At 38.3% G+C, this 13,894-nt stretch overlaps 1 protein-coding gene across 1 annotated transcript in view; it reads left to right on the top strand.

Annotated features, from left to right (window-relative positions):
* Dhc36C (Dynein heavy chain at 36C) overlaps positions 1-13,894 on the top strand; it is a 911,918-nt gene that overhangs the window by 826,284 nt on the left and 71,740 nt on the right. The window contains exons 48-49 of the mRNA XM_068227203.1: positions 1,145-1,296; positions 8,934-9,153. Coding sequence (XP_068083304.1) covers positions 1,145-1,296; positions 8,934-9,153 — 372 coding nt within the window. The remainder of the gene's footprint in view (positions 1-1,144; positions 1,297-8,933; positions 9,154-13,894) is intronic.

A 13,894-nucleotide genomic window follows, 5' to 3' on the forward strand; every position in this document is an offset into this window, starting at 1 on the left:
AGTGACGAAAACATTGAGAAGGTGAGGACATTAATCATAAACAATCGGCGATTAACTGTGCGCATGATAGCGGATGAACTGCAGATTAACTGTGAATCCGTACGACAAATTGTTACCCAGAAGTTAGGGAGGAAAACGTGTTTCGTCTTGTGCCACATCACTTGACTGACGATCGGAAGCAGGTACGTTTAGAGGCTTCACAGGATTTTGTCAAAACGGCAGATGCGACACAAAATTTCTTGAACTGTATTGTCACTGAGGATGAAACCTAGTGTCTCAGGTACGACCGTGAAATGAAACGGCAAAGCATGGAATGGCATTCTCCGGGATCCCCTCGTTGGAAATGGGTCAGAGCCGAAAAGTCACGAATCAAACTCGCTTTGAAAGGAAAGAGATTTGACGATATTCCTGAGATCCTACGAAACGTGACAAGGCTTTTGAACACCATCCCAAAGGAAGGCTTCTTGCAACGTTTCCAGAACATGTATCGCCGATCTCAGCAGTGCATAGTTATGTGAGGGGACAATTTTGAAGGACAATAAGGTCACTGTCGTGCATTGCTCATCTATGTTGATAGTACAGGACTATTAACCAAACTTTGTCACAGGTTGTAATAATGATGATGATGATAGTGATATGATGATGATCATGATGATGATAATAATAATAATAATAATAATAATAATAATAATAATAATAATAATAATAATAATAATAATAAACAGTACCCTTCATGAGACACCAGACATCAACCCTCATACAACGCATCCCACTGTAAGTTGCTATAGATATATATAGGACAGGTGCGAATAAGGCGTAGACAAATAAGCACCCTCCGATCAACTGAGGTAAAGAGAAAAATGCTGAATGGCCTCTATGGCAGAAGAGGAAAGACTTCCAATGGTAGAGGGGCTGCAGGAAGCAGCTCTGCGGCTCACAGCCATAGTTTTAATGACGGACAGGGCAATGTGTCCCTACCTAATGAATATGAAGTAACAGTATGTATGATGGAAATGCCTTTGGAAAGAACTATTGGGCCACAAAGAAGGCTTCTGAAATTATGTAACAGTTGTTTATTGTGATATTTAATGGCCATAAACATTTTATAAAAGCATAGTGAACTGTGATTGATTGTCTTTTGTAGATATGCGAAGAATTCACCCCTGAGCGTAATCATCCCGACTTCCGCTTGTGGCTAACTTCATATCCTGCTGATCATTTCCCAGTGTTGGTGCTGCAGAATGGAGTAAAGATGACCAATGAACCTCCTAAGGGCCTGAGGGCAAACATCATCAGGTTTGTATATCATTTCTGACCTTGTATGTGTTATATATTAAAGTACTGTAGGCATTGTAGCTTCCCCCATACTCTTAGCCTTCATTGTCATACTACTGTCTTGCCTATACTTCCTTTCATGAAAACCCCCTGTGGGTGGGGGATGCAGATGAAAAATACACCCACGGTATCCTCTGCCTGTCGTGAGAGGCGACTAAAAGGGGTGACGAAGGGATGATTGTATGAGAACCATGACACTACTTTTGATTAGTACCATCACGCGGGAAAAACCATGGGTCGCCTTTACTTGCGAGTAGTACCACTATGTTAGGTACACAATAGGTTTGTGCTTAGTAGCAGCTGTGAGAGGGTCACTGTGGGTTTCCAGTACCCATGAGTCGTACTCATGTGAGCAACACCGTGGGTCTGGGCGTTGCCTGTGTTTAGTACTACTATATGAGCGACACCGTGGATCTGCATTGCCTATGATTAGTACCCACTATGTGAGGAACACCATGGGAGTACCGGCACCCATAATTAGTACACCTAGGTGAGGAACCCCATTGGTTTGCATTGGCTATGAGTGGCGCCATTGTGTGAGAACACCATAGGTCTGCATTACCTGTACGACGTACAATACTTGTTAATAGTACCATCTTGTGTGGAACACTGTGAGTCTTTGCTACTTTTGATCAGTAGCTTTTTTGGTTTCATGTCCATCCATTCATTCTTCATGACTTTTTATTTTTATTTTTTATTTTGGTCGGTGGATGATTTTAAACTTTTTGTTTTAATTTCATTTCGTACCATTAGGGGCCAATGACCTCGATGTTAGGCCCCTTTAAACAACAAGCATCATAATCATCAGCATCCTTTCATGAAAGTACAAAGCCGTCTCTGTGCTTGAAATTGCTTTGTAGAATCTTATTTAGAAATAACTACTTGAAGAATAACTGTTCCGCTGGGCTGAGTAACTCAGACTGTAGAACTCCTGTGGGACAAAATTCTGGATCAGCATCTCCAGAAACTGTATATGTTGTTGGTGGGATACAAACATTATTATTAATATTACTCTTCCTGTGCCAGGTAAGTCATTTATACCTTTCACTTTCTTGTGCAAGTCTCTTCAATTACTTCTTTCCCTTCCAATCTCCCTTGCTGAAATATTATTCGAACAATATTAGATTGTAAGGCCTTGGGAGACTTAACATCCTCCTTTCATAGTTCTTTGTGTTCTTGACCTCATAGCAGGTATTATTATTATTATTATTATTATTATATTTGCCTTTATATGTAGTGGCGAAGTTAGGACTCATGGTCCTGTCTTACACTTAACCACACTTCATTAACATTGTACATCTGAGAGCAATATTCATAATCTTATCTTAAAACTACCATTACAAACTATGAAACAAAATAACATAAACTCTATAAATATAAATATAAATATAAATATGCAGTTAACCAAACAGCTATGAAAACCCACTAACAATGTTTACACAGTATCAATCAATCAATCAATCAATCAATCAATCAATCAATCAATCAATCAATCAATCAATCAATCAATCATACTAAGAGGTTACAGCACATAGATACAAGTGAGTGGGATGCATGGAAAGGACCCTACCAAAGGACAAGGACAGAGATTCGACATGTTTTTTTACAATAAGCTCAAGGGAATACAGCAATTCTACTTATGACAGAAAACGAGACATGAAAATAAAGCTAAAATACCATTTAACTGAAACGATAATAAATATTTTTGGTAAAAACGAATTGACAAAACTATGTTATGTTATGACAAAGGGAATGAGTAGGAGAAAGCTTGAATTCTGACCTTGACTGCCTCCTTTCCTTCTCTTTGGCCAACTTTGTCTGTGATGTGACAAACCAAAGCCTTCTTATGTTCTGCTAATGAAATGGTGGTGTGACTTAGTGGCTAGAAAATGATGTGAAAAGAAAACAAAAAATGTAGAAGTCTTAAAAAAAAAAAAAAAAAAACTGCGGTATGTTTATTCTAAACATGTACAGTAGTTTGTATATGTATTGTCCTTATTTACTTTAACCTAAAACAAAAATGTTTCTTGAATACAAAGAAAATATTTTAATTATTATCTAAAATTTTCATTATCTGAAACTACCTTTCCCTCCCTTTGTTGTGGTTAACAGAGGTTCTACTGTAAACGAACTTTTAATAAAACAAAATAATGGGGTGGCGAGATGATACAATGTAGAAACTCTCATGAAAAAGAAATTAGCCCAAATAAATTGTACCACCACAACCCAGTATTTTCATTTTCTGTGGACTGTCCAAGTAGTTGAATTGGTTAGGTCTTCTCCTTCTGTGTTCAAGATTACAGTATCAGATCTCAGCACAGTCATTTGGTATAAACTCCTTAACTTAACATTATTAAAGAAAACTAGTCCAAAATGTCCAGTTTTTTTGTTGGTGAAATGTAATATTTATTATAAACATCAGCTATGCACTACAAGGCAACAGTGAGGAATGCGGTACTATACATGTCCAAGATGATGGCACTAGGACAAGAGCAACTGAAGTAAGAAAAGAGAAAATTTGTGAGGAAGATACTGGGACCAAAAAGGTGGAGGTGAAAGATGGGAATTAACATCAAGGGATCGAACTGTACTGAAACATAAGGAAGATTTCAGAAGAAATAAAATTCAAATGAGCAAGATTTGCCGGACATGTGATCAGGATGGACATGGAGAGATTGATTAAAAAAGTACAATGGGTTGGACAGGATGAGGATGATGATGATGATGATGATGATGCTTGTTGTTGAAAGGAGTCTAACATCTAGGTCATCAGCCCCTAATGGTACGAGATGAGATTAAATGTAATGACAAAATTCCAAAATCCATCCACTGACTAGAATTCAAAAAGATGAACTTATTCAGTGGATCTGACCTGCAGTGCACCTCCTTCCCGTACAATAACTTAAAACAATGGTGTAAAGTGAACTAGGGACTGCTTCCAAAGGAAAATCCTAAATCGATGATGCTTGTTGTCTAAAGGGGTCCAAAATCTAGGTCACCAGTCCCTCATAATGGTATTAATTGCTGGTGAAGTAGAACAATGGTTTTCCACATACAGTGGTACTAAACATGCGTACTGTAAACCCACGATGATACTAATCACAGACCCTTGGTGTTCCTCAAATAGTGGTACTAATCTCAAGTAAATTTGACCCATTATGTTTCTTGCGTGATGGTACTAATCACAGGTAATCTCAGAGTTCAAAATCCATCATCCCTTGGTTGCCCCTTTCAGTCGCATCTTACAAAAGGCAGGGGATACTGTGGCTGTATTCTTCTTCTGCACCCCCACCCACAGTGGCTAGGGCAGGAGAAAAGATTGGAACGATATGGGTTATCAAACTCTGGAAGGACTGGACTAAGATAGGGATCAAGATGGAAGGGACAGAGAACTGGAGAAATAAATATACTCCAACCAATATGCCAGAGCTCAGAGACAGAGAAAGGAACAGGATAGGGAAGCACCAGTGGGGGAGACAAGAAAAGAGGATACTGAAAATATCAGCTGAAGAATGGGAGAGAAGAGGGAAGATCATATTTTTATTTTGTTGACGACATGAAATTGTGTTACATTTTGAACATGTTTATAACTAAGATACATTTACATAAGGTGTAAGGTAGAAACTGGTATTATAATGACAAATGTGAAATTATTAATACTGTACAAATTTTATATTTAATTTACAGTGAGTCAAAGAGGCCTTCTTACTAAAGGTTATTATGCTTTTGGCACATTATGCTTTCTGTTACTCTTCATGAACAGAGAATGTGAACAGCTGATACTTAATTCATTCACACTTTTCGCCATTCTCTGCACTGGACTGCGGGAGGCATAATTACAGTATTTTATGCCAGTTGATTTGAGAGGTCTGCTAACATATAATCATGGTGTATCGCCTCCTGAGATCTGGTGCAGAGCTTTTAAGTTTACATCCATAGGTGACCTGCGAGTCTGGGCCCTAACTAGGATGAAAACTAATACTGAAGATGGCACACACTGCTACTTCCCAAGCCAGAGAAATTAACCAGTGAAGGCTAAAATCCCTAACCACTCCCAGAATCGAACCTAGGACCTCTTATACCAAAGGCTAGAATCCTAACCAGTTAGCTACAGAGCTAGACAAATGAATTATGTATCCAGGTGAAACAAATATTGATTTTATTCCAATAATTCAGAACAATGCAGTCATATCGGATATCTATCTGTGAGTACTGTATTTACGCGATGAGGTTCTAGGAGGAGAAGATGATTCTCACACCGAGGGGCAGTACAGGTCATTTCATATTTTTCAAGTTTCACAATTGTATTATGAAATAGAAACTAAACATGAAACAATATACTAATAATAACAGTAATAACATTTGTATATTAGTTCATGGACATCATGGTATTTATCTGCAAAGTAGGCATTCTGATAATATTGTTTTTGTTTTTACCGTTTAGTCTGTTAGTTGGTAGGTTCAAATTTTAAAAATATTGTATATTCTTTTACCACCTCTATTTATGTTTGTTGATGTTTCCCCCATTTCCTGTACTTATCAGGCTTTCTTCTTATCCTATACTTATCCCACATCAGAACTGAAGATTTGTCAAGATGGCCACCCTCCTGATGAAGCTGGCAAGCAGAAATGAGCTCATCAGGGGCTGAGAAGAGATGGCTGTAAAAGAACTGGGATTGATGGGGAGGGAGCCTGTCTATTTGAAGATGGCAGTGTGTGGAGACTGTCCTTATCCTTTTGTGTTTCCGTGTTCGTCGTCGTCTCCTATTTCTGTTGCTCCCTCTTCCCACACTCGCCTGCCATTGTGCTCGTCCTATTAAATGTTAGTTTCTTATCCCCCACTATCTTTCTCTTAAATGTTATATACGCGGTCTGTAAATAAAGTAGTGGCAATATTGATGGAACGCAGTATTTAATGAACTAACAAGTGCAATTGCATTACATTCCTTCATTGTAGCCACCCACAAAGTCTAATGCCGTTTTCAAAATGTCGGGAAGCCGTAGGGTCCATTGGCAAGGTGTTCTCTGTTCATGACAGCGACAGAGACCCTACTGTGTGGAGTACAGATGCCACGTCAGGAAATTGGCAGCCTTGGAGGGGTTCGTTCAACTTTGGAAATGGGTCGAAGTCACAAGGATTCATGTCTGGTGAGTACGGAGGATGCTCCAAGACTTTCCAATGCCACCATTGCAATGACAGCTTGACATTGTTTACGACATGACAACGTGCATTGTCATGCAACACATTAGGGTAATCATCTCGCAATAAACGTGGATGTTAGTGCTGCATAGCCGGACGCAGATGTTGCTCTGGAAATCGACAGTGCTAGTCACTGTTGACGGTCTGTGCCTCACGCAAAGCATGCATCAGAATAACACCCTCATAGTTGTATGCCACAATCAGCATTACCTTCACCCAACTGGGTCCCTGTCAAAATTTCTGTGGACGTGGTGAATCTGGCTAACTCATTTATTCAATTGACGCTTTAATTCATGCCCACTTTTCTTATCAAGGGTGGCAATACACTGCAGAAAAGCATCCTCTTCGTTGCGGTATCTGTAAGTTATATATTAAATTGACCATCTAATCAATACAATAATCTTTTTTTTTTTTTTTTTACATGTTTTGCCTAGTATGAAGGCATCATCAGCCATTGTCTTAACCTCAGAATAAAAATAAGCACTTGATTAACATATAATAAGATAATTTAAAAAATCATGAAGAGACTTAAACTAAAATTAACATTAAAAATAACAATGTTGGTTTTAAATTTTTTTTACAATGTGAAGAATTACAAAGGTGATAGTATTAAAATTATTGATATTAAAAGGCTGCTATTACCAGTAAAATGGACAAAGCAACAGACTGTGATGAACAAGTAGTTTTGCTATAAAATTAAGTTGAGTAATTGGCGGTTACAATTAGACTCTGACGAGAATGACGATCAGTCATATTTATTCAAAAAGTAATATTGAGAAAATAATGTTGAAGGTTAGTCAAGAGATCACTATATTCCTTTCTAGGAGACAAAAAACGAAAGTCATAGGCATATGGTAGAAATGTAGAACACATTGATGAGAAGATTAGTTGTAGATTAAAGGTTGAAGAACAGTGTTAAAATTGGAACTCTGTGGACCATTTCAATTTGAAGCGATGTTAAAATGTTGTCTAGAATATGAGTTTATTGACAGTTGAATCTGTAAAAGGAAACCAGAAACAAGGTATTAACTGTGTGAAAAGATTTTTAAAAAGTTTAGCGGAGATCGTGTATACTTACCATTTCACGAGGTGAAGGTAACTTGTACGTTATGAATTAAGTGTATTGACAACTGTAGACTTCTTACTACAAGTGTTGTAGCTGTAGGTTTGTGTTGGAGGGGGTACTGTTTGCGGTGGCCTGATTATTGGCTTGTTCGTAGTGCTTGGAGGGGAGCTGCTATTGGTGGGAGAGAAGGAAGAGAGTGTATTATTGCGTGTGTTGTATCGGTGAGAAGCCATTGGAGGGAGCGATATTAGAGTGGGTGTGGCTATGGGTTTATTGGTTGCATTTGAATTAGAGGTACTAGCTGTGAGGGGAAGGGAGGGGAGTGTATTAGCTGCAGGTGGGAATGCTTAATAATTTGGGGTTGAAAATTTTTAAGAATATATTGGTGAGGGGAATTGAATTTTGTAATAGAATAAAAACCTGTTCATATAAGGGGCTTTTTTTAAAATCAATAATGTCGTTTAGATTCTTATCTTTATTGAAATGTTGGTTGAGGAAAATGAATAAATTTTCGTATTCTGTCATAAGTTTACTTTTATGAAATCTTTTGAGAATATGAAGAATTGTAGTGAATTTATGTCTTGTGTCCCTCATGTGGTTGGCCATTATTGTATTGTATTGTATTGTATTGATTGTATTGATTAGGTGGTCAATTTAATAAATAATTTACTGTTATTATTCTAATCTGTCCAGGTGGTTGCCAGCCAGTGCATACCGGTGCCATTTCTGTATTTTAGTTAATGTGAAACCCAACAGGACGCAATTTTCCTCATGATAAGGCATTTCGTCAGTATGTGCCACACCGTTTGATGACTGAAACCAACCTCTATGGATAATTTCCAGACAGTCCATTGATGAGACCACTCACGATGTCAATCTGATTTTGAGGAATGGATGGCAGATCTGTGTGGTGAAAATCCACAGTCTCATTCCAATCCATACAAAACGCCTTGATCCGTCGTGCTACCATCCTATATGGTAATGCATTCTCACCGCAGGCTTCACGTAATCCTCAATAACATTCTGATGCATTTTAGCCATGGACAACTTTGATTTTAATCCACAAACACTGATCTCCTTTTGAAACCATGCCTTAGAATGGTGAAGTCAACACACTTCTCTCCAACACCACACAGCAACAACACACCCAACTGTATGACCGTTAAATGCACACTACACACTGACAATAGCATTCTCATATCCTATTTGCGTATGCTTGATCTCCTGCGAGTGTCTGGACTACGTTGCCAACGCTCTATTTACAGCCCTCATATGTGGCACTCCTTTGGGTATTATTATTAATTAATAACCTATTTCTGTTCTTTATTTCAGATCTTTCACGAGTGATCCTATTTCAGATTCTACCTTCTTTATGAGCTGTAAGCAGGATAAGAGATTTAAGATTCTCCTGTTTGGACTATGCTTCTTCCATGCTTTGGTTCAAGAGAGACGCAAATTTGGTCCATTAGGCTGGAATATTCCATACGAGTTCAACGAAACAGATTTACGCATCAGTGTTCAACAACTTCACATGTTCCTGAACGAATACGAGGTAATACATTTGATTTGACGATGTTCAGTAATGAGTATGATGTTCGTGATAATGTCTACTGGTGTAACTGCCCTACATCAAGTGACTGTGTAGGAAAGGGCCACACCAAATTTAAATGTGTGGTTAGACTGCATAATTAAATTGAAGACAAGAAATGAAGTGGTTGAACCTATTCAATACAAGTAAATAAGAAATGTAGTGTTACATTCTTATTTGGTTAAAAGCAGTACCGGTTTCGACTAGCAATCTGCGTCATCATCAGCCGATTGGTGGTTGAAACCGGTACTGCTTTTAACCAAATAAGAATGTAACACTACACTTCTTATTTACTTGTATTGAATAGGTTGAACCACTTCATTTTTTGTTTTCAATTTAATTGTGATACAGTTCAATACGGAACATTATGAAATTTTTATCTTTAAGACTGCATAAGCGTAGTGTGGTTGGTCTGTATCTGTATGGAGAATACGATGACATGACAGTATTACCTGGTTCGAACCACACTGCCATCCCTCCTTCAAATAAACTGAGAATGATTAAGAGGGGTGACCTGGCTTAACACAGGGAAAATAGGCCAATATTCATTCGATTGTTATGTATGCTACAAACATTGTTGACAAATGCTGCACATATCCCAGTATTGGCATGCTTCAGAGCAATCAGAAGCAACTTCAATAATGTCAAAATTCTAATTATAACATTTTAAAATAAAATGTTCATAATTTCCTGCCTTTTAACGGTTTCCTTCATAACTCTCTTACTGTTTCACGGATAATTATGATTTTTTCAGAGTTTCCTCCCATAGTGTTGTACTACAATCTGTACCTCATTCAGATCAATGGGATTTAAATTAGATTTTATATAACATATTTATTTACAAAAATATTAATATTTTCTGGTGCTCGGAATAAAACCCAACAAAAAATCCGAATTACAGTCTATGTTAATGATTGAGGTTCATTTTGTAGCTGGAGGTATGATACACACTTTAAAAAAGGAAAAATACAAAAATTCTTATAAACTTGGAATTTAAAAGGGAAACAGTGATAGACTGTTAGAAAGGCAGGAAATTTTGAACTTTTTATTTTAAAATATTAAAATTATTAAATTATTAAAAGCCGGGTCTCTCCCCTTAAAGGAACTACGAAGGTATAGAAGACTTCTCTTTGGATTTCTCGGAGATAAGCAGTAGTATTATGTCTTTTTCAAATCAGCCATGGTATACTAATGCACTCCTACTTACTGAAGGCAGAAGGAGTTCGACTCTCGGAGTGTACTCGCGGTGGTCATCTGCGTGGCCTGACTGATCTGCACCGTAGTCTAAAACTTCTGAGTACCATTTTCCTCATTCTACAAAATGACGAGCAGTCAGTTGACCTTGTGTCCGGCTCTATGGCTAAATGGTTAGTGTGCTGGCCTTTGGTCACAAGGGTCCCGGGTTCGATTCCTGGCAGGGTCGGGAATTTTAACCATCATTGGGGCCCGGGGGCTGGGTGTATGTCTTGTCTTCATCATCCTTTCACCCCCATCACGATGTGCAGGTCGCCAACGGAAGTCAAATCGAAAGACCTGCACCTGGCGAGCCAAACATGTCCTCGGACACTCCTGGCACTAAAAGCCATACGCCATTTCATTTCAGTTGACCTTGTCATTCATTTTATGACGGGTAGTGGCATGTTTTATTGTGTTTAAAAGTGAATTTTTTTATTTTCAATTGTTATTTTATTAACTGCTTTGTATTCTATTTACTCTGTCTTAGTCTATCTTTGTGTATTTTTAATATGTTTTTAAACTTTTAATTTTCTTCTTTCCTGGCTGTATTTGCACCCATAAAACGGACACTTTCAAGATCTCTCAGGGTTGACTTCTCTGACTCGGAGAAAGTATGTCTGACGTTCCTGTACCAGATCTAATGGCACTTCACTTTTCCTTAAAGCAGCCTCAGCCTCAGCAGTTCGTTTCCATGTAGCCTTATGACGCCCTCTTTCTCTCTTCGGCTCTTCGATGGCAAGAGCTTTCTCTGCTAAATGGTGTTCATTTCTTTTTCTGACATGACCATATCAGCAAAGCTGTTTTTCTCCTTCTTGTTGCTGATGGGCACAATTTTAAAGGATCTTCGCTCATATTCATTGCGCACTTTGTCATGCAGTTTGACTCGCGCCGACCATCGCAACATCCGCATCTCTGTGACATGCATTCGCTGGTCATGCTTTTTCTGCCTTGCCCAACATTTGAAGCCATACATGAGGGCAGGCTGGGCAGTGGTTTTGCACACTTTGCCCTTTAATTTTACTGGCATCTGCTTATCACACAGAACACCAGTAAGAGACCGCCATTTCATCCAACGAATACTGATGCGGTGTTTGACATCTGCATCGATATTAACATCAGTTGTGATCACTACCTAATCCAAGATATTTGAACTTGTTGGTCATCATCAGTGGTTCTCCAGCAAGGAAGACAGTGTTGTGTGGGCCCGCTTGCCCTGGCTGTGCGAAGTTGAAGAACATGTACTCTGTCTTCTTGCGACTTATTCTTAATCTGTTTGCCTCTAGTATTACTCGCCATCGTTCCAAGACTGCCTCAACATCCTGATATGACTCACCTACCAAAACAATATAGTCTGCTTAAAGAGTAATAGATCAGTAAAATTAATAGGTAAGTAAAATTTAAAAATCCACCTTTTCAGTACTAATATTAAACTAGATAAGTTATAACATTTACTTGGAACTAGTTTCCAAAATTTAAATGCATAAAGAGTAGTCCACGGCACGTCTGTCATCAACTGCTCCGTCAGGTAGTTGATGACAATGTTGAACAGTACCGAGCTAACTGCCGACCCTGATGTACACCAACATCAACACAGCCCATTTGCTGCAATGTAGTTCATGTCCATTCAGTTGCACAACAGAAGACTTGGTTAAAGTGAAGCCAAATGCACTTGATGTCGCAAGGTTTTGGGCTTACATAGTTTAGTATGGCTCTTCGTCACTGAAAAATTTATATTATACTAGCAAGATACCTGTGCTTCGCTACGGTATTTTACTGAAATTTATAATTGAATGTTTAACATTTTCGGTAGTGGGCTGTCGGCTGGGCCCATAAAATATATCCTCAGTTTGTATATCAAACGGTTTTGGAGGAATGATTATTTAATTTCGGATGTAAAACTATTAATACTATAGAATAGGAATGATTAAAACCCTATGTTATTTAAAATCTAGGACGCCGAAGTGATCAACTTGCGCAATTGTGATTTGTACATCGAACACTATTAAAGGTGTAGAATGTTTTCTTAGATAACATCTAGCACATAGAAGACCAACCTCCATATACAACTTAAAGTTTGTACGTGAAACAGTTTCGGAAGAATGAATATTGTGCCATTTTAGAGTCGGTCCCTATCTAAACCACTTAGGGGAGAAATGTTTTGAAGTATACGATAATTGACACTTAGAACATAAAAACAACCTTTGTGTAAAATTACAACTTCGTAGGTCAAACGTTTTAGAGAAATGAAGAATTTCATTTACCCTTAGGGGTGGGGTGTTTTCAAATATCTCCTATTTCACACCTGGGATTTAAAATATATTCCGCCACTTCCAATTTTATCTTCGTACATTAAACGTTTTTGGAGGAATGAATATAGTGTTTAACGATATTAAGTCCCATTTAACTCCCTGAGAGGTTATTTTTTCAAACCTGATGTTACTTAATACCTACAATATAATCTAAAATGTTTACTTCGTACGTCAAGCGGTTTCAGAGAAATTAATATTTTTGTCATCAAACCTCACCCCACCTCCGCCAGTGAAAACCCCTCAGGGCTGTATTGTTTTAAGACCACTTCTTACTTGAAGTCTAAGACATATAGGAGCAACCATTGTCTGAAATTGCAGCCTCGTACGTCAAGCGGTTTCAGAGGAATATTTACTTGTATTTTGCCTGGGCGTTGATTGACAATCAGTGGATTTAGTAATTTGATAAAAGTAATCGTTCCTCGGCACTGCACTAAGACATTATCTGAAAATTCCTGGAGAGTAAAAACCCACCGAAAAATTGAGTTTCATCTACCCCAGTACCTCCTTGTAAACCACATTTGTCGTGTTCCTTTTTGGGGCTAAGATGACCTGGCTACTGGCAGAGCTAACTCTGGAACATGCTACATACAACTGTCCGTGTGAGAAACAGTCCTCTCTCAAGTCGATGTTGGCCAATTTCAGTGACTGTCCTTGAGATTTATTAATAGTCATTAATAGTCATGGCAACTGTATTCTTTTAAACTCGAACGGATATTCCGTTGGGATTAACGGTATTCTTGGGATGAAAACTGTCTCACCCCGAGCAGACCCAGTGGTTATTGTGGCTTCTACAATGTTTTTATGCAATGCTTTTACTTGTAGCCTAGTTGCATTGCACAATTTAGGTGAATTAAGATTTCTTAGTAACATTACAGGTGATCCGATTTTAAGAATGAGTTTATGTGATGGAAGAGCAGAAGGATTAAGAGTATTAAGAAATTCTATGGGGTAATGGATGGCGTCGTCCGTTTGGATCACTGAATCAAAAGACTTGTATTCAACGTCTTGTTCTTTGATGGCCTTTGATAGGAAGTCATTAATTGCGGCTGCTTTATCGTTCTTCGGAGTTAAGATGGCACGCTCGTGCAACCATTCTATGGGCTTCTCCTTGATGTTACTTATATCAGGATATACTCTAGAAATTAGCTCTGGTAGGGAGC

This window comes from Anabrus simplex, chromosome 4 (assembly GCF_040414725.1).
Source record: "Anabrus simplex isolate iqAnaSimp1 chromosome 4, ASM4041472v1, whole genome shotgun sequence".
NCBI lineage: Eukaryota > Metazoa > Arthropoda > Insecta > Orthoptera > Tettigoniidae > Anabrus > Anabrus simplex.